We start from the raw sequence: 21,348 nt of genomic DNA on the forward strand, positions 1-21,348 counted from the left end.
TCCTGAGTGCCATCCCACGGCACCTGCAGGGAACCAGGGCGTCTGCTGGAGGGTGGGAAAGCTCTGCGGAGGGATGGGGACAGCTGGGGCTCCTGGCGGGGTGTTGAGGGCTTCTGTGTGGGAGTCTGGGGGGGTTGGTGTTGGGGGGGTGTTGGAGAAGGAGTTGTCTGGAAGGTGAGAGGTCTAGGCTGGAATTTGAGTCAGTTTGAAGGCAGCATCTGTGCTTTGGCACAGTTTTGGTTAGGGAGGGCAGAAAGAATATCTGTGACTTTTCCTCTTCATGGTCCTGATTCTCCTGCAGGGAACAAGAGGGGAGAGCTGTACTTTACTGGCCACTTAGAAATCTGTACCAGGGGGAGGATTAGCCCTTTTGTAATCTACTCATTTCTTTGGGCTACTTTTGTACCACTGAGTGGACTCTCATTTCTTGAGAGCTTTTATTCCTTAAGAGAATTAGGATATTATCATCCCTTCCTAGAAAACCAAAGCATGGCCCTTGTTTTTTGCCCTTTTTTTGTGTAGTGTTATGTTCTGTAAAGTGACCCTCAGTGGATGAAGTTAAGGCAAATGAGTTGCTGCTTTGAGATGGGAAGCAAAATTACAAATCTTCACCTCCTCAGGCCATCCCAATTAATTTGGGAAGTTTGCAACTTTTTGGAACTACTTGAGTCGAGCAATGGGAAGTAAAGCATTCCTGAACTGAGGATTCTTACTTGCCAGATTCTTCTGTGCCTTCGCCGCTGAGGTGGTTTTGTGCTGAAGGCAATAACTTCAATGAGAAGATAATTTCAGCATGGAGTAAGAGCTTCTGACAGAGACCCAAGTGTTGCCAGCAGTTGCTCCAGGTGCTCCTGCCAACAGCCCCTGCAGGCAGGAGTGCAGCCCCCAATGCACGTGGGCTTTGGCTCCCTCTGGCACAGAAGCCCCCCACGGGCACAGGTCTCTGGGGCAGGAGACAGGCACTGGTGCTGCCAGGGCTCGGGGGTGGCAGGTCTGCTTGGGCAGGGACCCTGCCACACCTGCTGATGTCAGCGCTCCCCGGGCGCAAGGGGTCAGAGCAGCATTCCTGCCCTGGCCCACACGTTCCTCGTCTGTGTCACACGGCCACGCTTAGGATGGCCACCAGCCAGGACGTGTCCCAAGGAGGCCGTGCCAGCTTCTGTGGAAGGCCCCATGCCCTTCCCAGCGCAGCTGCGTCGGCAGCCCTGGGGCCTCCTTCTGCTGCCCTGAGCCCGCAGAGCAGGGCAGCGTTTGCTGATGGTTTGAGCCGTTCCTAAAGATCCTGTCGGGGTGTCTTAGAACCTTGGGGTGAGGGATTCCTTCCAACCTGAGCCACTTTGGGTGGGCTGGGGGTGGTCCCAGGGCAGGGGGCAGTGTGTGCAGGGGCCCTTTGTGACATGGTGCAGCATGGTCACCGTGGCATGGAACGGGACAGCGTGTCCAAGGGCCCTTTGTGACACGGGGTGACATAGGAGCTGGTGGTGACAAGGCCACACCACAGTGTTCGGAGCACACGACGGGACAGGACGGGACAGAGCGGTGCCGTGAGGAGCCCCCGCACAGCACACTTGTTCGTGTCTGACCCAGAGCTTTTCCGAGGTGCTATTCCTGCAGCTGACCTCGAGGCCAGACCACAGGACTTGGTGACCCGTGGCCTTCCCAAGGCTTCTCTTCTGCAGGTGTCCTCGAGGGCAGACCGTGGGACTTGGTGCCCCAGAGGCATCTCCCATCCCTGCCACCAGTGCCCTCGAGGCCAGACCACAATCCTTGACAGGAGTCTCCTGTCCTTGTGGCAAGGAGCCCTCGAGACCAGAGTGCAGGACTTGCTGTCCTGTAGCCTTCCTGAGGCTTCTCTCTTGAAGGTGCCTTCCAGGCACGACTGCAGGCCTTGCTGACTCGGAGATTTCTGAGACATCTCTCCTGTGAGTCGTCACAAATCCAGTCACTGACATGGAGCAGAGATCCCCGAGAGTGCCCAAGCTGGCCTGGGTGGAGGAAGAGGAAGAAGGCCCTGGAGCTGGCCCAGCACAGGAGACTGAAGAGGTGGTGCGGTTCAAGCCTCTGCAGGAGGGTGAGTGGCAGAGCTGGGCTGCTGGGCTGCAGGGCTGGTGGCTGCAGCCAGCTTGGCCACATCCCACCCCATTGCATCCTATTGCATCCCATTGCATCCCATCCCATCCCATCCCATCCCATCCCATCCCATCCCATCCCATCCCATCCCATCCCATCCCATCCCCTGGGGACATGCCCATGGACAGGACGGAATAGGGGCCAGGACAGACACCCCAGAGCCGTGCTCCATCCCTTGGGACATCCCGGGGCTGTTCCTACCTGGGGAGCGCAGGGCTGGGCTGTGTTCTCCGGCCTCGCCCGCAGCCCCTCAGCTCAGGCTGCGCTCGCTCTTTGCCAGATGCAGCTGTGCAGCACACACAAGAGCAGGAACGCACCCCTGGCCTCTTCCGCAGAACAGCGCAGGTACCTGCAGCCATCCCCACCTGGGCTGGGCCTGCTGTCACTGCTCAGCCGAGCACCGCGCTTGGAGCATTCTGTGGAACATCCCTGGCTTTGAGGGCCATGGCAGTGGGGTGGCAAGGGAAGCACTTCTCTGGGGAAGCTGGGGACATTCCTCCCTCTGGCAGCTTTCCAAGTCTCCCCGTGCCTTCTCCAGGTGCCTGCCATGGTGAGGTACATCCACCAGTGGCTCATGGCCAATCAGTTTGCTGAGCACAGGCTGAACAGGGCCCTGCTGGATCTCACCAAAGAGCAGCCTGCTGACGTAGTAATGACGCTCCTGCGTGTGGCCCCATCCTGTGACAGGTATGGGGCCCACCTGCCCAGAGGGCTCAGGGCTCCCCAGCCCATCAGCCTATACAGCCTGTCCCAGGTGTCTGACCAACAGAGAGTTCCAGGGCCCTCTGGCTGCTCCCTTTGCCAGCCCTGGCACGTCAGCCCCCGAGCCTTCTGCCATGCTTCCTCGCTGGCCCTCAGGGACCTGTCCCCACAGGGCTGGGCTGTCTGGGTGCTGCTGGCGAGGGGCAGTGGGCAGAGGCAGGGCTGGCAGCCAGCTCAGCTCCCCGCTGCCGCCCAGGCCACGGTGCTGTGTCCCAGACTCCTCTGAGACAGAGCTCTGACCCCACAGAGCTGCTTTGACCATGTGGAAGAGCATCATGTGCTCGCCCAGGACTGCGGAGCCGGCGCAGCTGATACTCCTCGATGTGCTGGGGAGCTGGCCAGAGCACAGCACGTGCACCTCCGATGGGGACAAAACGGGTGTCTTTGTCCTGGCTGTGAGTTTCTGACACTGGCCTTTGCTGGCCCCAAGGCCACCTGTCCAGCAGCTCTGCATCCTCCTTCCCCCACTGCATCTCCCTGCCTCAGGCGCTGGGCTGAAACCTGGCCTCGGGGCAGCTTCAGGGCCACCAGGCCCGGTGCTCCCCCTGTGTCTCTCCGGGCCTCTCCCTCCCATGCTCGGGCCCTGCCACACGGACACCTCGGCACTGAGCACTGTCTCGGGCTGCTCTGTCCTTTGCAGGCAACTGTGGTGATGTGGAAGATCCTCCAGATGCCCTGTGTCCCACATGTAGTGACCGTGTATTTCCCCCGCCTCTTTGTGCATCTGCTCTTCCAAGTGTTCTTCAGCACGTTGGATGTGCCAGCAGAGGTCGATACCTTCTGGAAGGGATGCCAGAAGCAATACGGCCTTGCCACCAACCCCAACAGGTGCTCCATGCCAGTCCTCCTGTCCCTGCCAGGTGCCCAGGGCAGGAGCCAGTGCTCCCAGCGTGACCTGGGCTTTGCTCTGCATGCAGGTTTGCAGTGCGGACCCTGAAGTCCCTGCTCTGCCAAATGCAGCACGAGGATGTGGTGGTGGCAATAGAACGCAAGTGTGGCTGGGACACGCTGCTGTGTGCTGACACCCACCACTATGCCGTGGGTCTGCTGGCCAGGTGAGACCCCCTTCTCCCCACTGCCTCTGACATTTGTGCTCAGTGCCCAGGGTGCCCCACACAGTCCCCGTGGTCGTGGGCCAGAGGGCCTTGTCACCGAGGAACAGCCAAGCCGACTGGAAAAGGCTGGGAGAGGAGGGTGCCAACAAGGAGCCACCTCCCAAATAGCCCAGGGCCCTTACAGGATGCTGGGGAAAGGCCAGACCTCTGTGAGTCAGTCCTGGGAGAGGTTTGTCCCCCGGCCCAAAGTCTTGGTTTCTTTTTCTCCTGCCAGGGAGATGTCCTGTGTCTCCATCCCCTTGTGCTCAAGGATCGCTCGCGACCTGCTCCGGCTGCTCAGCACACAGGAGCCACGCTGGGAACTGCCCGCCCTGGCGTTCCTTGTGGAGGTGAGCCTGATGGCCAGCGCTGCCTCGCTCAGCTGCCTCCCAGCTCTCTGCCCTCTCGTAGCCGCAGCTGCCTGGGACGGTGCCCGCGCCCTGCGCTGCTGCCTGGGCCCAGCCCTGTGCTTTTCCGGGCTCTTGCCGGCCAGGTCCCCTGTCACTGCCCTGTGCCTTTCAGGTTCTTGAGTGCCTGAACTTGAGTGAACGCGGTGCTAAGAGAATCCTGCAAATCTTGTCAAGGCACCTGCGGAGCGAGTGCAGGGAGAGGCGTCGCCTGGCGCTCAGGGCCCTTCTTGTGCTCATCGATGATCCCTTGATGGTGAGAAGGGGGCAGCGGCTGAGGCTGCGCTTGGGAATGCAGTCGCTTGGGCTTGGCTGGGCTTTGGGCGCTGGGGCAGCTGCTCCCAGCTCTCCTGCCTCCTGGTTCAACTGCCCAAGTGCTTCGGAACAGCCCTTTGGCCTCTAGGCCCTGCGGCAGCAGGATGGCGTTTCACAAACTTGTGTTCCGCACAGAGCGAAAAAATGTGGAGCCTGACTGAAAGTCTTGTGGAGCTCCTGTGGGACGCAGATGGAGAGATAGTCAGCATGACAGTCAGGCTCCTCAGCTTTATCTTCTGGGACAAGGCCATGCTGATACCCAGCCCCATCGCACTGCAGCTGGTTGAGGCGCTCCTGCCACTCTTTGACCACGTAAGGCTCGCTGCCCCCAGCCACGGCCACTGACTGCTGCCTGGACACTTTGTGCCCTGTGGATTTGCAGGCCTGAGCCAAGCTGAGCCCCGTGCAGCCGATGCTGAGGTCTTTTTTTCTTCCTTTCATACAGGACAATAGCCATGTGCAGCTGCTCTCCATACTGCTCTTCCAAACATTGGTGTCTCTTCCACTGGAAAAGGAAGAAAAGGCCCTGAAGACACACGTGCGCCAGAGCCTGCTGCCACTCTTCTTCCACTGCCATGATGAGAATCAGCATGTGGCACAGGTGAGGACTCATGGGCTGCTGCTGTCCCCCTGGGAGGGGGCTCAGCTGCCTCCTGCCCTAGCGCCTCGTGGGCTGCAGCCTCCCCCAGGCCTTGGCACAGGGACACAGGGACACAGGTCCTGCGCCCTGGGCTGTGGGGCCATCTCCGCATCTCTGCTGCTCTCCAGGTTTCTCAGGAAACGCTGCTTTGTGTGGCTGAGTTCCTGAAGAGGAGGGATCTTCAAAAACTGGTGAAGAACAAGAAGCTGTGGAAGTTCACCGAGTGCCTGGTAAGGATGGCCTGGAAGTGCCAGCCTCAGGCTGGAGAAGCCCCCTGAGCGCGGTGCTCAGTGTGTGGGCTGGCAGCTGTGCCCCTGCCCGCTGCTGCACCCAGAGGCTGCGCGGGCTCTTCTCCAGGCTCCCGTGGGCCCGAGCCGGGGCCGATGGAGCCCCGGCCCGGCGGGGCCGCGGGGCGGGGCGGCGCCGCGGCTCCCGGGGCAGCAGCCGCCCCTCTGCCCCCTCCAGAGCCCGGCGCCCGCGGCTGCTGGCCGCGCCTCAGGGCTGTGCGGGCAGGGGAGGCCGGGGCTGGGCGCAGGGAGCGCCCGGCACAGGGGCTGAGCCCGCGCCAACCCTTCCCTCCTGCCGCTCTCTGCAGCTGGCCGACGACAGGAGCCGAGCGGCCGAGCACCTGCGCCGGGCCCTGCAGTACCTGGACAGCCCGCAGCAGTCCCTGCGAGAGGAGGCCATCAGGTTCATCGGTGAGCCGTGAGCCCGGGCTCCCCTTCCCTCCCCGCCCCGCCGCAGCTCGGCCCCAGCCCCGGCTGCTGCCCCGGCAGCGCCATCCGGGCCCGGCGCCGTGGAGCCCCGCCTGGCCTCGGCGCTGCTGCCGCCCTCTCGCAGCCGTGCCCTGGGCCGGCAGCGTGCGGCAAGGGCCCGGGCTGAGCCCTGCCGGGCCAGGAGGCCGTGTGGCCACAGGGCTGGCAGCGCCGCTGGCAGGGAGCTGTGCCGCTGGGCCGTGACAGGCTCTGTGTTCACAGGGATGGCCGGGCAGCACCTCAGGGGGAAGAAGGAAGAGCTCCAGCTCATCTGTGAGGGTGAGTGAGGGCAGCGGGCTGTCAGCGGGGGCTGGCGGGGGAGCTGCAAGCCCTGCCCCGGCTGCCGAGGGCTCTGCTCCCTGTGCGGACGAGGGGCGGTGTGGGCAGAGCACACAGAGACGTCAGGGCCACCTGGGGGATTCGTGGCCAGCAGCTTCGGGCTGATCCTGTTGGTCCCTGCTCCCTGCTGGCCATGGCTAGAGCCGGCTGGCACGGCCCTGGAACGGGGGTCTCCTCGGGTCCCCTCAGATCCGGGAACTGACCATGGCTCTGTTCCTCTCTCTTTCAGCCCTTGAAGGCATGGCAGATGACATCAGCGTCGCCGTCGGAAGCCTGGCAATTCAAACACTGTACGTCCTCCAGGCAGTAGAGAGAGCTCGATATTCCATCTTCGACAGCCTGCATGATCAGCTCCACAGGGCATGGAGGACACGGCCTCGTCTCTCAGGGCTCAGCTGGCTGCACTGCTGGAGCTCTGCAGAGAGCTGATCCCAGAAGCTCTGTCTGCTGGGGTCACCTGAGCCAGAAGCAATGTTTGATTTGTTCAACATTGTTCTTTCCTTATTTTCCTTTTTCCTTAGCATATAAATGTAGGATATGTTGTAATAGACAGACTCCCAGGATCTTTCATTTGCTGCCCAGGGTCTGCAGAGCACAGGGGTAGAGGGGAAAACGGGTCCTTGTGCTCAGCAAGCGGCCCAGGCCAGCAGTGGGGAAGGGAAAAGTAGCCCCTTGGCCTTTGCTGGTTCTGCTGAAGCCTTTGTGCTGGCGACAGAGTGGCTGTGCAGGGCTGGAGCTGCAGGGATCCCTGTCAGACCGGTGCCTGGAGATGGCCACAAGCCCTCTCCCAGCCAGGAAGCGCCATCTGTGTCCTCCTGCCCGTGTGTTGCTGGCTGCACACCCGGGCAATGTGTAGATGCAATGATTTCTGTTGCACGTCCTGACCAGTATAAAGTAACGCCTTTGATTCTCTAACCCTGAATTTGCTGTTGGAGATGTTTCATTTTCACACAGTTTCAGTGACAAAGGGACCCCCCCGACTGAAGATGGGATCCTCAAAGCTCACCCCCCCTCCCAGATGGGAGGAGAAAACAGCCTTGGCCCTTTGCTGGAGGGGGGCACCCAGTAATCAGTGGAGGCTCCAAAATCAGCCCCCAGTCCCCTCCCCACTTCTAAAGACATAGAACACGTTGCCCCCCAGCCCTCCCGTATCCCCTCTCATTCCAAAATGCTCCCACACCCCCAAGATGCCCTGAAGCTCCTCCAGCCACTATAGTCCCTGCAAAGCCCCCCGAGAAATTGCCCCGGACCCCCTGATACGCCTTCCCACTTCCAAACACATGGAGCCAGTCATGACACAGCTCCCCAAAACCCTCCAACCTCCCCTTTCCCCAAATTCCCCCAGCACTTCCAGATCCTCCAGGCCCCTTGGCCCTGTAGCCTCTTGAAAATCCCACCAGCCCACCCTAGGATGCCCAGAGCCCCCCCTGCACCTCCAGACACGTAGAGCCAGTCATCCAGCAGTGCAGCTGCATGGCTGAGGGGGCTGCAGGGGCTGTTTTGAGGGTGCAGCTGCTGCCAGCCTCCCCTGCAAAGGCTGAAGCTCCGCAGGTCTTTGGTCAGGATGCCCTGGCCAGCTCCCACCTGAAGACCACCAGCGTGTCCCCTCAGGCCATGGCCGTGTGTGAGTGAAATTGCAGGGGGCAGGGGGGAGAATAAGGGTTTGTTTGAGGTCAGGGAATGTGATATGGGGCTTGGGGGGGCTTTGGGGAAGTTATGGGCAGCTGGGGTGGGGTCTTTGGGGGAGTTACAGACAGCTGCGGGGTTGAAACAGGGGTTGGGAGGTCTCTGGGGCGTTTCCAGGGGCTGACAGGAGGGTTTGGGGGAGCTCTGGCGATGTTCCGGAAGTCTGGGGGACGTGACATGGGAGTTTGGGCTTTAAATCTGCCCTGGGTGAAGAACTTAATATTTATAATCCTGTTAGAAATGAACAGGCTTTTTGACACAATTAAATGGGGACAAAGTCTTCAAAGCAAAAAGAAACTTTGTTGCTATTTGGCACCAAAGGAGTACACAGAAGCTTGATGAGTTCAAGAGAGAAAAAGAGTTAATTTTATTTCTGACTTTGCAATATGTAGAATTCTAAAAGTGGCAGTATTAATTTTCTCCTCCCACAAAGAAGAATGTAAAACAATCGTTATTTACATGAACAGTGCATGAGAACTTTAGTAGAAATATGTAAACATTATCAGAAGGCTAAGGAAGTTTTATGAGAACTTTAAAACTTTCAAAAGAACTATAAAAGAAAACTTAACACTTTTAAAAATGAGGGCAACAACTGTTCATTCATACCGATTCAGCCGAGCCGAATTTGCATGTCCCTCCCGAGAGCAGAACACACACACCTTCCAACAAAGTGGAAAATTTTCGGGCATTTCCCGGCTGGGGCAGTCCCTGTCCCCTTTCCCATTGGCTCGGTACTGGGGCACTTCCATTCTCTCCTGACCACCTGCTTTTCTGTCTACTCCCCCATCATCTGAATTCCTTTTTAGTCAGGGCTTCAACCCCGCCCCTCTCCAGCAACACCCAACAAACCAACCAGAACATATCCAAACCACAAACAACAACACATAGAACCAACAGCTTTCATTCTTTAGCTGAATAATCTTTTGGCTTCAGCAAAATGTCACCTCGTCTCTCACAACCCTATAAAGTCTTTGTTCTTCTTCCCTAAGTTCAGGAGTTTAGCATGGCCTTGGCTGAGGAGCAGTCCATGTCAATCAGTAAAGCTCACTAAAAATATCAATTGATTTAGCTAGTTGAAATGATCGTGGATCGTGTGTTTTATAGAGGGCACGTAATGAGGGGGACATGATGGGCAGATCGGGAAGTCCCGAGTACCTTCCAAGTAGCTCAGCCAAGGGGGAAAGGGAATGAAAGAAAATGCAGCCGGGAAAGAAGAAAAGAAGGCTACTTGATCCAAGTGATTGGGAGACTGCGTTGGACACACGCCTGATGCACGCTCTCCCTTTATGCCAATCAAGGGACTTTTACAGGACTCCTCTGTCTCCTTTCTGCACACCACCCTCTAGCCACGTAAATTTGACGCTCTGAGAGCTGTCAGACCTTCACCAGAAGCTGTCAGACACTCACCAGGAGCTGTCAGACCTTCAAAGGAGCTCTCCGACCTTCAGCAGGAGCTGTCAGACCTTCACTAGGAGCTGTCACACCTTCACCTGGAGCTGTCACAGCTTCAGCAGGAGCTGTCAGACCTTCACCAAGACCTGTCACACCTCCAGCAGGAGCTGTCACACCTTCACCAGGAGATGTCAGACCTTCACCAGAAGCTATCACACCTTCAGCAGGAGCTCTCTGACCTTCAGGAGGAGCTATCAGACCTAAACAAGACCTGTCAGACCGACAGCAGGAGCTGTCAGAACTTCGGCAGGAGCTGTCTCAACCTCACTAGGAGTTGTCCCACCTTCACCAGGAGCTGTCACACCTTCAGAAGGAGCTGTCAGATTATCAGAAGGAGCTGTCAGACCTCCAGCAGGAGCTGTCACACCTTCAGCAGGAGCTGTCAAACATTCACCTGGAGATGTCACACTTTCACCAGGAGCTGTCACACCTTCAGCAGGAGCTGTCAAACATTCACCTGGAGATGTCACACTTTCACCAGGAGCTGTCACACCTTCAGCAGGAGCTGTCGAACATTCACCAGGAGGTGTCAGACCTTCAGCAGGAGCTGTCAGACCTTCACCAGGAGTTTTCACATGTTCACCAGGAGCCGTCAGAACTTCACCAGGAGCTGTCACACCTTCACCAGAAGCTGCCAGACCTTCAGAAGGAGCTGTCACACTTTCAGCAGGACCTGTCACACCTTAACCAGGAGCTGTCACACCTTCACTAGGAGCTGTCACAAATTCAGCAGGAGCTGTCAGACCTTCAGTAGGAGCTGTCAGACCTTCAGCAGGAGTTGTCAGACCTTTGGCAGGAATGGTCAGAATTTAGGAGGAGCTGTCAGACCTTCACCAGGAGCTGTCACACCTTCAGCAGAAGCTGCCAGACCTTCAAGAGGAGCTTTCAGTCTTTCACCAGGAGCTGTCACACCTTCAGAAAGAGCTGTCAGACCTTCAGCAGGAGCTGTCAGACCTTCAGTAGGAGCTGTCAGACCTTCACCAGGAGCTGTCAGACCACCAGGATGAGCCGTCACACCTTCAGAAGGAGCTGTCACAGCTTCAGCAAGAGCTGTCAGACCTCCAGCAGGAGCTGTCAGATTTTTACCAGAAGCTGTCCAACCTTCACTAGGAGGTTTCATAACTTCACCAGGAGCTGTCAGACCTTCACTAGGAGCTGTCACACCTTCACAGGAGCTGTCAGACCTTCACCAGGAAGTGTCACACCTTCAGCAGAAGCTGTCAGACCTTCACTAGGAGCTGTCAGACCTTTGGCAGGAGCTGAAAGACCTTAACCAGGCTCATACTGGGAGTGACAGGTCTCATACCGGGTGTAGCCGCTCCCGACTTCAAGACCCCATGATGTCCCCCTAAGGCCCGCCACGGCTGATCTTTGGAGCCCTGCCAGCTCCAAATATCCCCTGCAAAAAACCCCAAACCCAGGCAGCCCCAGGATATTTGGGCCGAGCTCCCCCTCCCCGGGCACCTGCGGGATGGGGGCGATGCTCCCGGGGTGCTGCGAGCTCAGGCAGCGCCAGGGCCACGCGATTCCTTCTCTCCTCTCCTCCGGCTGCTCCCTGCTGCCGCTGCGCCTCTTCCTCCCTCCCTCCTCCTCCTGCCCCGCTCCGGGATCCTGAACCATGAGGGGAAAGGAGCGAGGAAAGGGCAGAACCGTGAGGGGAAAGGAGCGGGGCCAAGGGGACACGCTGTCCTAAAAAAGCCCGGTTTGGTTTAAAATCACCCAAAAGGGCATCAAATGCAACCTACATCCACATGGTTCGGCCTGACATCAGCCAAATGGTATTAAAAGTATCCAAAGGGCTCTAAAATCCAAACAATGGGGTCTAAAATTGCCTCAAACGTTTTAAAAGACACATGAAATGGCTTAAAATCACCCTTAAATCCCTCAAATGCAGCTAAAATCCACCCTGAAAGTACCTGCTTTGGCCTAAAATCACCTTAATGGCTTGGTTTGACCTAAAATTGCCCAAAGAAGCAAAAAAAAACTACTTAAATGGACCCTAAATCACAAAAAAGGGACCTAAAATCATGCACACAAGATTAAGATTCACCCATATGGACCTAAAATCACCCAAAGGGGTCTGAAATCCCCCCTAAACCCCACCAGATTCGGCCTCAAATCAGCCACAGGGGCTGAAAATCCACCCGAAAAGGCTCGGGATCCCCGCAAGGGATCTGAAGCCCACCCGAAACCTGCCCGGTTCGGCCCAAAATCCCCCAAAGGGGCCGAGCCCGAGGCCGAGCCCGGGATCGGCTCCGGGGTGGCTCCGGGACCTCCGCGTCCGCTCCGGGCAGTTTTGGCCGCGGCCCCGGACGGGCCTGGGCGGGACCGGGAGGGACCAGGGAGGGCTCGGGAGGGGTTTGGGCATTTGGGGCTTTTTTGGGCTTTGGGGAATTGTGTTGGGAGTTTACAGGGAATTATTGGGGTTTCTGGGGAGAATTACTGGGTTTGGAGGCAGTTGGGGAATTTTGGGGAGTTTGGTTTTGAGGGGTTTTATTGGTGCTTTGAGGGGGAAGTTGTTTTCCTGGGGGTATTTGGAGCTAATTGAAATTTTTTCTGTTTTCTTTTGACTTTTGGAAGGTTTTACTGGGATTTTGTGGGGATTTTGTGGGATCCTCTGGAATTATTTCTGTGTTCTATTGGAATGTTTAGGGGATTTGGAGGCATTTTATTGGAATTGTGGGGGCATTTAGTGGGATTCTTTGGGGATTTGGGTTTGTTAGGAATTTTAGCGGGGATTTTGCGGGGGGTTTTGTGGGTTTTTTTGGGTGTTGCCAAGATTTCTTTGGGTCTCCTGAGGATTCTGTGGGGCTTCATGTGGTTTTGGAGACATTTTTGGGGGGATTTGTGGGGTTTAATTGGGATTTTGTGGGCTTTTATTGGGATTCGAGGGTGTTTTAATGGGAATTTGTGAAATTTAATTGCGATTTCATGGGGTTTATTGGGACTTTCAGGGGTTTAAACCAGATGTTGGTGCCTCTCAGCCCTTCCCCACACCCTGGGACAACTCCAAAGCCCCCCAAAATTCCACTAAAACCCCCCAAAATCCCCCCAAAATCCCAATAAAAACCTCCAAAACACCAAAGAATCCCACAAAATCCCAGTGGAACCCACCAAAATTAAAAAAAACTCCCAAAAATTTCAGTAAACCCCCCCAAAAAAACCCCAGAAAACCCTAAAAAAATCATCGAAATCCTCAATTCCACAAAACCCTGCAAAGTCCCATAACCCCCCAAAGCCAGTAATTCTCTCCAAAATCCAGTAATTCCCCCTAAGTTACCAACAAAGTCCCCCAATGCCCAAAAATGCTACCAAAATCCCCCCAGAATCCCCCCAGAGCCCCCAGACTCACCGGGGGCAGTCCTGGATCAGGGGGCACCAGCTGGTGGAACAGGAGCCACTTCAGGGGGCCCACGGAGCTTTTTGGGGAGGGGGCACCATGGGAGACCCCCCAAAAACGGGGGAGGGGAACCCCTGTGGTATCACCTCCCCTTAAACCCCCTTCCCCGGTTCAGGAATAGCCAAACTCAAGAAAATGTAAACCAGGCTTGACTTTCCAGAAATTATTTTTGGCCGGGTTTAGCTGCATCCTCCAGGCTCAGGATCACCGGTGTATTTGCAGGTTTTGCTCTGCATCATCAGCCTGCCCAGACTCTGCTCGGTGTTTCACAAATGGAGAAGACAATGGATATTGTGCCAAGCTTCCTTGCAAACAGCAACACCTGCATCAGCATGACAGAAAAGAAGAAAAAAAAAAAAAAGAAAATAATCAGCGGTTAGAACAGAGCCAGTGTCCCACCATCTTCCCCTCCACTGTTATTACAGAGGCAAACCTGGGCCTAAAGCTTCCACCTCTCAGTTCCTGATGCTGTTTGACTTCAGCCTTGACTCCCCCTGATCTACCTGACTGCTGTCCAAGTGGGGCTGGGGATGCTCAGCCTGGAAACAGGAGACACTGGGGAGGCCTCCCTGCAGCTCTGCAGGACTGGAAGGGTCCCACAGGAAAGACGGGGACAGTGTTCAGCCGGGCCCGTGGCAACAGGACAAGGGGGGATGGCTTTCAACTGCAGGAGGCTGATTGAAGTTGGATCTGAGGGAGCTGCTCTTTTACACGGAGGCTGCTGAGGCACTGGCCCAGGCTGTGGATGCCCCATCCTTGGCAACAGGGCTGTGAGCAGCATGGGCTGGGGAAGATTGCTCAGCTCGGAACAAGATGCTCTTTAGATCCACTGTGATGTCACAGATGTGATGTTCCAGCAGGAACTTCCAGCGTCCAGCAAAGAGCACAACACAACCACTGGCCCTTGTGTCAGCCCACCCTGTGCCAGCCCTCGTGCCAGCTCACCCTTCACCATGTTCCCTGTCACTCTTCTCGTCACCTGCGCCCTGATACTCCCATCAGTCCTGAAAGCTCTCTGTTGCCTGGATTTTGTCATCCGTCCCTGCAGGATGCTCACATTTGTCCTGAGGAAGGTACAGTGCCATTCCATGGAGGTGGACCCCCCCCCAGCTGCCCGGCTGGGCTGGAGTTCTGTGGGGATGGGGTGGGACAGGGACCCCACTCTGAGGTGTTGCTACCTCTGCAGGCTGTCACCGAGAGAGAGGACGAGATGGAGGTGGACATGGAGATTGATACAGAGGAGGAGATGGAAGTGGATGGAGAAGAGAGTGGAGACAATGCGATGGAGGTGGACATGCAGATGGATACAGAGGAGGAGATGGAAGTGGATGGAGAAGAGACTGGAGAGGAAGAGATGGAGGTGGACATGCAGATGGATACAGAGGAGGAGATGGAAGTGGATGGAGAAGAGACTGGTGAAGAAGAGATGGAGGTAGATGTGGAAGAGGAGATGGACGTGGAAATGGAAGAGTACCTTGAGGACATGGACATTCATGAGAAAGATGAGGAAGAGGCCATGATCTTGGGATGAAGAGCAATACCAGCAGCAGGACAGGCATGTGGTCCCCACAGGCAGAGCGGGTCCCCTGCTGCCAGGCTGGGACTGGGCTGGGTGGTCCCTGCTCAGGGATGTGGGACCCGGTGCATTGGGTTCTGGTGGCCATCCCCAGCCTGTGCTGCGCTTGCTGGGCCAGCCTGGGGGCACATGGAAGAGCCCTCTCTGCCTGATTGGAGTGACTGTGCCTCTTGCTTTCCCTCAGGGATGATGGAGATCCTGGACAGAGATGCCACCCTTTTGTACATACGTTGTAGAGTTTGTTGTTGTCTTTAGGCTATAGGTTTTAGGGCTTCTTTTTGTCTTCTGTAAATACGTTTCATAGACTTTTGTTAGATATGTTCTTGGGTATATATGTTCCATAGATAGTTGTTGTTACAAATATTCTTACAATGTAAATGTGTTCTGTGTTTTCTTTGCTGTTTTTCTGAAAATAAACAAGCTTTATTTTTCACACCCCAGTTCTCTTTCCATTTGCTTCAGGCACAGGTAGCATTTGCAAAGTTGTGGTTTCTGCTTGCTCCAAGTTCCCAGGGCTGGAGGTCGGTGGGGAACTGGCACAGCCACAACCATGTGCTGCTACCCAAACCAGGGTAAGCTGGACCACATGGTGTCGCTTAACGAGGTTTCCAGAGCAGCACACAAAAATTAGATTACTCAAGAACTGTTATTCCCTTTTCCTCTCGATGCCCTCGTGCTGCAGGTTGGGCACCAAAATCTGTCTTGGTTTGAAAAGACAGGTGTCTGCTAAGGAAGGCAGGAGCCTTCCTGGAAATGGAAAATGTAAACCCCCTCCCTCCAAATTATTATAATTTTGAAATTAAAAGGCTCTCAGGCAAAGATATGGGAATAGGGATAACAGTTCTTTACTAGGAAAATTCAAAAGATAACTGCAATAATACAAACAAACAAAAAAACCAAACTGCTGACAGAGTCAGAACACGACCTGACACCCTGTGGGTCAGAGTGTTTGTAGCAGCATCCCCAAACCCAGCGGCGGGGAGCAGAGGTTTGGGAGGAACAATGGGAAGGGGGTGGGAGAGGGGGCACAGGGGGAGGTGGGACCCACTGAGGCTCCCCCAGGTCACCCCAGGACCCCCAGGCCCCGTCCCAGCCCCCCCAGTTCCCTCCACAGCCCCGGCTGAGGGGGGCTCAGCCCAGGAGCCGCCGTCGTTCGGGGCTCCCCCGAGGGCAGCCGCCAACGGGAGAGCTCCCGGCTCGGAGAGGCCCCAGCAGAGGAGGGGATCTTGTCCCTCCTCGAGGGCCCTGAAGGGTCTTCAGGCCCCTCTGAAGAGGAGTTTTTCTCTTTTTAGGGATTTTTGGGGGGACCTCACTACTCCAAGGGTGTTTTTTCCTCCCCATTTTCAGGTGCTTCTGGGGTCGCAGCCCCACAAGCCCCTTTTCAGGGGCGATCATGACGGTTTTAAGTGACATTTTTCTGGGGGACTCACTCCAAGCCGCTGTAGGGGATGTTTTGCCCCCCAGGGTGGATTTTTGGGGTTTAAGGGCCCCCGCTCTGGTCGGGTCCCACTCTAACTCCCCTGAAGAGGCCAACACCACTCCCGCTGATTCCGGCAGCGGAGCCCGGGGAGGGTTGGGAGTCCTGGGAGGATTTAGGGGTACCTGGGAGGGTTTGGGGATCCCAGGAGGGTTTGGGAGTCCCGAGAGTATCTGGGGGTACCCGGGTGATGCCGATGATGGTGATGGGGACCCCGTGCTGGGTATAAATTTCATGATGGATTCCTGGGGGGGTTTTGTATATCTCCAGGGTTTTTCGGGTTCCGATGGATTTTTGGGGGGTTCCCAGGGGGGTTTTCAGGATTCCCAAAGGGGGGGATTGGGCAATCCCAGGGGGAACCCAAGGCTGGTTTGGGGTACCTGCCGGTGACAGAGATGGGGACCCCCTGCCAGGTACGAACCTTCTCAGGGGGGTCTGGGGTGTGCTGGGAGGTCTTGTGGGAATTTGGATGTCCTGGAAGGGTTTGGGGGGTGTCTGTGTGGGGTTTTTGCGGTCTTGAGGAATTTTTGGAGGGCCCAGGGATGGTTTTGGGGTCCCGGGGAGGTTGGGGTGTCCTGGAGGTTTGGGGGTTCCCAGGAAGGTTTGGGGCTTCCTGGGCAATGCCGGTGACAGAGCTGGGACCCCAAGCCGGGAATGAACCTTCTCACTGCGCACAGGCAGCGTCCGCGTGTCCTGGGAGATCCTGGGGGACCCGGGGGACCCCAAATGCTCAGGGACCCCCCCAAACTCCCCTCACCGCTGGATCTGCTGCAGGCAGGGGGGCACCAGCACTCGGCCCCCACCCCCACCATCACAGGGGGCTGTGGAAGAAATCTGGGGGTGCACGGACAGGTCGGGGGGACCCCCAAAGTCCTGGGAAAGGGGGAACACAGGGGAACTCCCAGGAATCCCCACTGGGGGCTTAGGGGAGATCCAGGAGGAGTTTGGGCGAGCTTAATTGTGTCACTATCGTCAGGAAAGGGGACTCCAAGGGTCCCCGGTGTCCCCATTCCCAGCAAAAGGTGGGAAAACCCGGGCTGGCTGGGAATAGGGGTCCCGGGTGTCCTCGGTGTTGAGTAAAGGAGGGTCTGGGCACTGGGAAAGGCAGGAATAGGGGTCCAGGGTGTCTCTGGGTGAAGGAGAAGGGGGCTCTGGGGGCTGGAAAGGCGGCATGGCCGGGAAAGGGGTGCAGGGCTCCCGGGGCCTGGGGCTGCTCCCAGCAGGAGCCCAGTTGCTCCCAGTTCTTCCCCATTATGATACAATTTGCCCCCAGCACTGTCCCCGATGTTCCCAGAGCCATCCAGTGAGTTCCCAGTTCTCCCAGTTGCCCCTAAAATAGTCCCAGTCACTCCCAGTACGATCCCAGTCTCTCCCAGCAGGGCCCCAGTCACTCACCCTTGTCCCCAGTTGCCCCCAGCGTGGTCCCAGTTACCCCCAGCACATTTCTAGTGGCTCCCAGTGTGTCCCAGTCCTAGTGCTTGTTCTGGTGCTTTCCATGAACTGATTGAAATCTTGATTTATGAACCAATGCACTAGATGTGGAATCCTCTACACTGAACTCAGAAACAAACTCCCTCTGTCAGAGCATTTTCATCTTCTAGATCACTTTCAAGATGCCCATGGGGATGTTGCAATGATTATCACACAGCTCTCCATTTCTGGCTGCAGGCTCTGCAGATTCTTTCTCTGCATTCAGTCAGGCTTGCATTCCCTGACAATTCCTGGTAGCCCGTCATGGTTTCTTAGGGCAGAACAGTAACAATGAAAACCTTACCAATGGCACAACTGCCCAGCCCACAAGGAAAAGAAAGAACAAGCTGTCAAGTTCTTCAAACATTTGTCCTGCTGTGCTGCAAGAGTTGAGCTGCACACAAGGTGTGGAAAGCCTAGAGAAGCTGCAGCTGGTGGCACATCTTGTGACAGAAGCTGCACCTCGTTCTCCAGGAAAGGTTCCTGGAAAGAGCAAACAGGAGTGTGGAGAAGATTCTGGGAAAACTGAAACAGCTTTTAAGAAATGAAATGAAAATGGCAAGAAACAACTGAAGATGTTTTTCTCTGTTTATTTTTATGCTCCTCTTTTCCATCTTGCACTACTGCTCCATCCCCTTAATCCAAATAGATCTCATCTCTAAGATCTATGACTTGGCGAATTTTAGACAATCTAAAATACCATGAGCTACACACAGTTTGACTTCCCCGTTTGTTTTTTTGGTGGGTTTTTTTTTTTTTTTTTTTTTTTTTTTGTGGTTTTTTTTTTTTTTAATCATTGCTGGAGATGTAAATGCAGTGCCTGGGTCAGGTACAAATTCTGCATTCAGGGAATGTGCCCCAATAGTGTTTGATCCTCAGCGGGGACAATGCATGGCAGCGCTCAAGAGGATTCCTGTTCCCCTGTGTAGGAGTCCAGACTCTGGGTCTGGGCTGACCAGGGCAAAGTTCCCGTGTTTGGACAGGCTCAGGGGCTGCCCCCGGGGAGCAGGGGGCTGGGTGCGGGGGCGAGCGGGCAACGGAAAAACGGACACGGGGACAAACGGCCCCGGAGCTTCAGTTGCAGCAGCAGTAGCGGCAGCAGCAGCAGCAGCGGCGGTAGCAGCAGCAGCGGCAGCAGCGGCAGCAGAGAAACCAGATACTCTATCGAGTCCCACTCGCATCTCCTCTCCCTCCCCCCCCGTCCCGCACCCTTTCCTGCTCTCCCTTTCACGGTGTCCCCACCTCTCCCAGTCTCCCTCTCCCCTGCTGGCCTGGGCCATGTCCCCAGCCCGTCACCGGCCCCGTCCCCGCCCCGGTTCCCGTTCCCGTCCCCGTCCCCGGCCGTCCCGCCGGGGTCTTGTCTCCGCCCGGCTCTGGTCGTGCTGGCGGTGGCGCTGCTGGGCGGGCATCAGTGCCTGGGGCTGGGGCGGCATCGCCGCCCTCTGGCTCCGCCTGGCCCGAGCCCGGCCCCGGCCCCGACGTGGGCTCCAGTCCCGGCCCCGGCCCCGGCTCCTCCCGGGCCCCGCGGAGGACACACGCGGCACGGCCGCTCCCGCCGCCCCCGCTGCGGCTTCCCCGGCCCGAGCTCCGCCGCTCGGCAGCGCGGCCGTCGGCCCCGAGCCGCCGCTGTCCCGTTCCAGGGACAGAACGCCTGGGGAGGGCCGGCCCGGGGCGCTCGGGGAGCGCTCGGGGGCCGCTCCTGGCCCCGGGCCGAGCGCTGACAGCCCCGTCCCGCCCGCAGGGAAGGCGCAGGAGGAGGCCCTGCAGGAGCGGTACCGGCTGGGTTCGCTGCTGGGCAGCGGCGGCTTCGGCAGCGTCTTCGCAGCCACGCGGCTCTCGGACGGCGCCCCGGTGAGCGGCGGGGCCGGCGGCGGGCGCAGGAGAAGGGGGCGGAGGAGGAGGAGGATTAGCAGGAGGAGGAGGGGGAAGGAGGAGGAGGTGGAGGAGGAGGGGGAGGGAAGGATGAGGGGGAGAAGCAGGAAGGGAAGGAGGATGAGGAGGACGGGTGGAGGGGAAGGAGGAGGAGGAGGAGGAGGAGGGGGAGGAGGAGGGGGAGGAGGAGGATGGGGCTGGGCAGGGCGGGTGGCGAGCTCAGCCTGCTGCTGCTCTTGGCTTGCAGGTGGCCATCAAAAGGGTGCCACGGAACCGCGTCCGGCACTGGGGCGAGCTGGTGAGTGAGCGGGGCCAGCAGCAGAAGCCGGGCCGTGCCGGCTGGCGAGGAGCCGGGGCCCGGCAGGGTGGGAGCCGCCAGGAGCCCTGCAGGGAGAGCGGGCATGGGCTGAGCGGGGCATGCAGAGCATCCCGGGCTGGCTGAGGGGTTCCCCAGCCCTGGCACAGCCTCAGCCCCACTGACGGCATCGCGCTCCTCCCGCAGCCCGACGGCACCAGCGCACCCCTGGAGGTCGTGCTGCTGGACAAGGTGTCCTCTGGCTGCACTGGTGTCATTCAGCTCCTGGAGTGGCTTGAGCTCCCTGACAGCGTCGTGCTGGTGCTGGAGCGTCCGGAGCGGTGCCAGGAGCTGTCAGGTTTCCTGGCGGAGCGGAGGTTCCTGCCCGAGGAGGAGGCGCGGGGGCTGTTCCGCCAGGTGCTGGAGGCTGTGCGGCACTGCACCAGCTGCGGGGTCCTGCACAGGGACATCAAGCCTGAGAACATCCTGCTCGACCTGGCCACCGGGCAGCTGAAACTGATTGACTTTGGCTGTGGTGCCTTCCTCCAAGACACAGCCTACACCCAATTTGCAGGTGAGCCCTGCCGGGGGATGCTCCTGGGCATCTCATGGCCCAGCCGGGGTGCAGCCCCGGGGCTCTCCCTATTGCAGCCAGGATGGGATTAATGCTGGAGCCAAGCTGATTTGGGTGGGGGTGTGAGGGAGACCAGCTCCAGCCCTGCCGACAGCCTTCAGCACCCACTGTGGCCTGGGCTAAGGCTGGAGCTGGGGCAGCCAGCCTGACAAAAACCCCAGTGGGGGTAGCAGAGAGGGGGGTCTGACCCCCTGCCCTGGATGGTTTGGTGTGCAGGCGAGAAGGGCTTGGACTGCTCTGCTCCCATTGTTTGCCTTGACTGGTTAACATTTTTGGGGGGGTGTGCAGGCGGGGAGTAGAGCGGGCTTTCTCCACCACTGGGTGTGTTTTGCTTTTGTGTGTCATGGTTGGGCCTTCCCAGGATTTCTGCTGCCCTCTTCCAACACCAGTAGCTTCTTTTCCAGCCCCAAGTCTGTACACAAGTCCCAGGTGCTGGTGAGAGGGCAGCAGTCACCCTGTGTGCCACTGGGGCAGCCCCCACATGCCATGGGGTGCTGGGGCCAGGCTCTGGGAGCGGCAGCGTCCCCCTGATGAACTCTGTGTTCCACAGGAACCCTGTCCTACAGCCCACCAGAGTGGATCCACCACCAATGCTACCACGGCAAGGCAGCGACGATCTGGTCCCTGGGCCTCCTGCTGTACCACCTGGTCATGGGGAAGCACCCATTCAGGAGGGGCCAGGAGATCATCTGGGGGCGGATCTTGTTCCCACGACGGCTCTCTCAAGGTGGGTCCTCATCTCTGGCCACGGGGGCAATACCAGTGCTGGGAGACAGTAGCAGCTCATGAGCATCCTGCTCTGGCAGCTGCTGAGGAGGTGGCACATGTCCTGCTCTCCTGCTCTCCTCCAAACACAGAATCCATGGGGAAGTTTAGGCCCAGCTCTGGGCACACCCAGCATGGCTTGGGCATGGGAACAGGGGGGCAACTTCTCCAACTGACTGGTGATTTCTGGTTTGTTTCCCCAGAGTGCCAGGATCTCATTAAGAGGTGTTTGTCCATGCAGCCCTTGGACAGGCCGTCCTTAGAAGAGCTTTTCCGTGA

At 57.7% G+C, this 21,348-nt stretch overlaps 3 protein-coding genes across 3 annotated transcripts; all 3 read left to right on the plus strand.

The window, feature by feature from the left end:
* Positions 1-2,671: 2,671 nt before the first annotated feature.
* LOC137466954 (maestro heat-like repeat-containing protein family member 9) lies at positions 2,672-4,659 on the plus strand. The gene is made up of 5 exons (XM_068178549.1): positions 2,672-2,817; positions 3,140-3,287; positions 3,533-3,947; positions 4,222-4,336; positions 4,509-4,659. The coding sequence occupies exons 1-3, from the start codon at positions 2,678-2,680 to the stop codon at positions 3,827-3,829; spliced, it is 585 nt and encodes a 194-aa protein (XP_068034650.1). The 5' UTR covers positions 2,672-2,677; the 3' UTR covers positions 3,830-3,947; positions 4,222-4,336; positions 4,509-4,659.
* Positions 4,660-4,720: 61 nt separating this feature from the next.
* Positions 4,721-6,394, plus strand: LOC137466956 (maestro heat-like repeat family member 5). Its single transcript, XM_068178550.1, has 4 exons — positions 4,721-5,020; positions 5,154-5,309; positions 5,477-5,578; positions 5,944-6,394. The coding sequence occupies exons 1-4, from the start codon at positions 4,853-4,855 to the stop codon at positions 6,055-6,057; spliced, it is 540 nt and encodes a 179-aa protein (XP_068034651.1). The 5' UTR covers positions 4,721-4,852; the 3' UTR covers positions 6,058-6,394.
* A 12,537-nt stretch (positions 6,395-18,931) lies between these two features.
* LOC137466957 (serine/threonine-protein kinase pim-1-like) lies at positions 18,932-20,228 on the plus strand (the record flags this gene model as incomplete). Its single annotated transcript, XM_068178551.1, has 3 exons — positions 18,932-19,354; positions 19,623-19,673; positions 19,878-20,228. Coding segments are annotated over 3 exons (825 nt in total), but the record flags the coding sequence as incomplete, so codon positions are not given.
* Between the last annotated feature and the right edge of the window lie 1,120 nt (positions 20,229-21,348).

The sequence above is a fragment of the Anomalospiza imberbis genome, unplaced genomic scaffold, assembly GCF_031753505.1.
Source record: "Anomalospiza imberbis isolate Cuckoo-Finch-1a 21T00152 unplaced genomic scaffold, ASM3175350v1 scaffold_48, whole genome shotgun sequence".
Lineage (NCBI taxonomy): Eukaryota > Metazoa > Chordata > Aves > Passeriformes > Viduidae > Anomalospiza > Anomalospiza imberbis.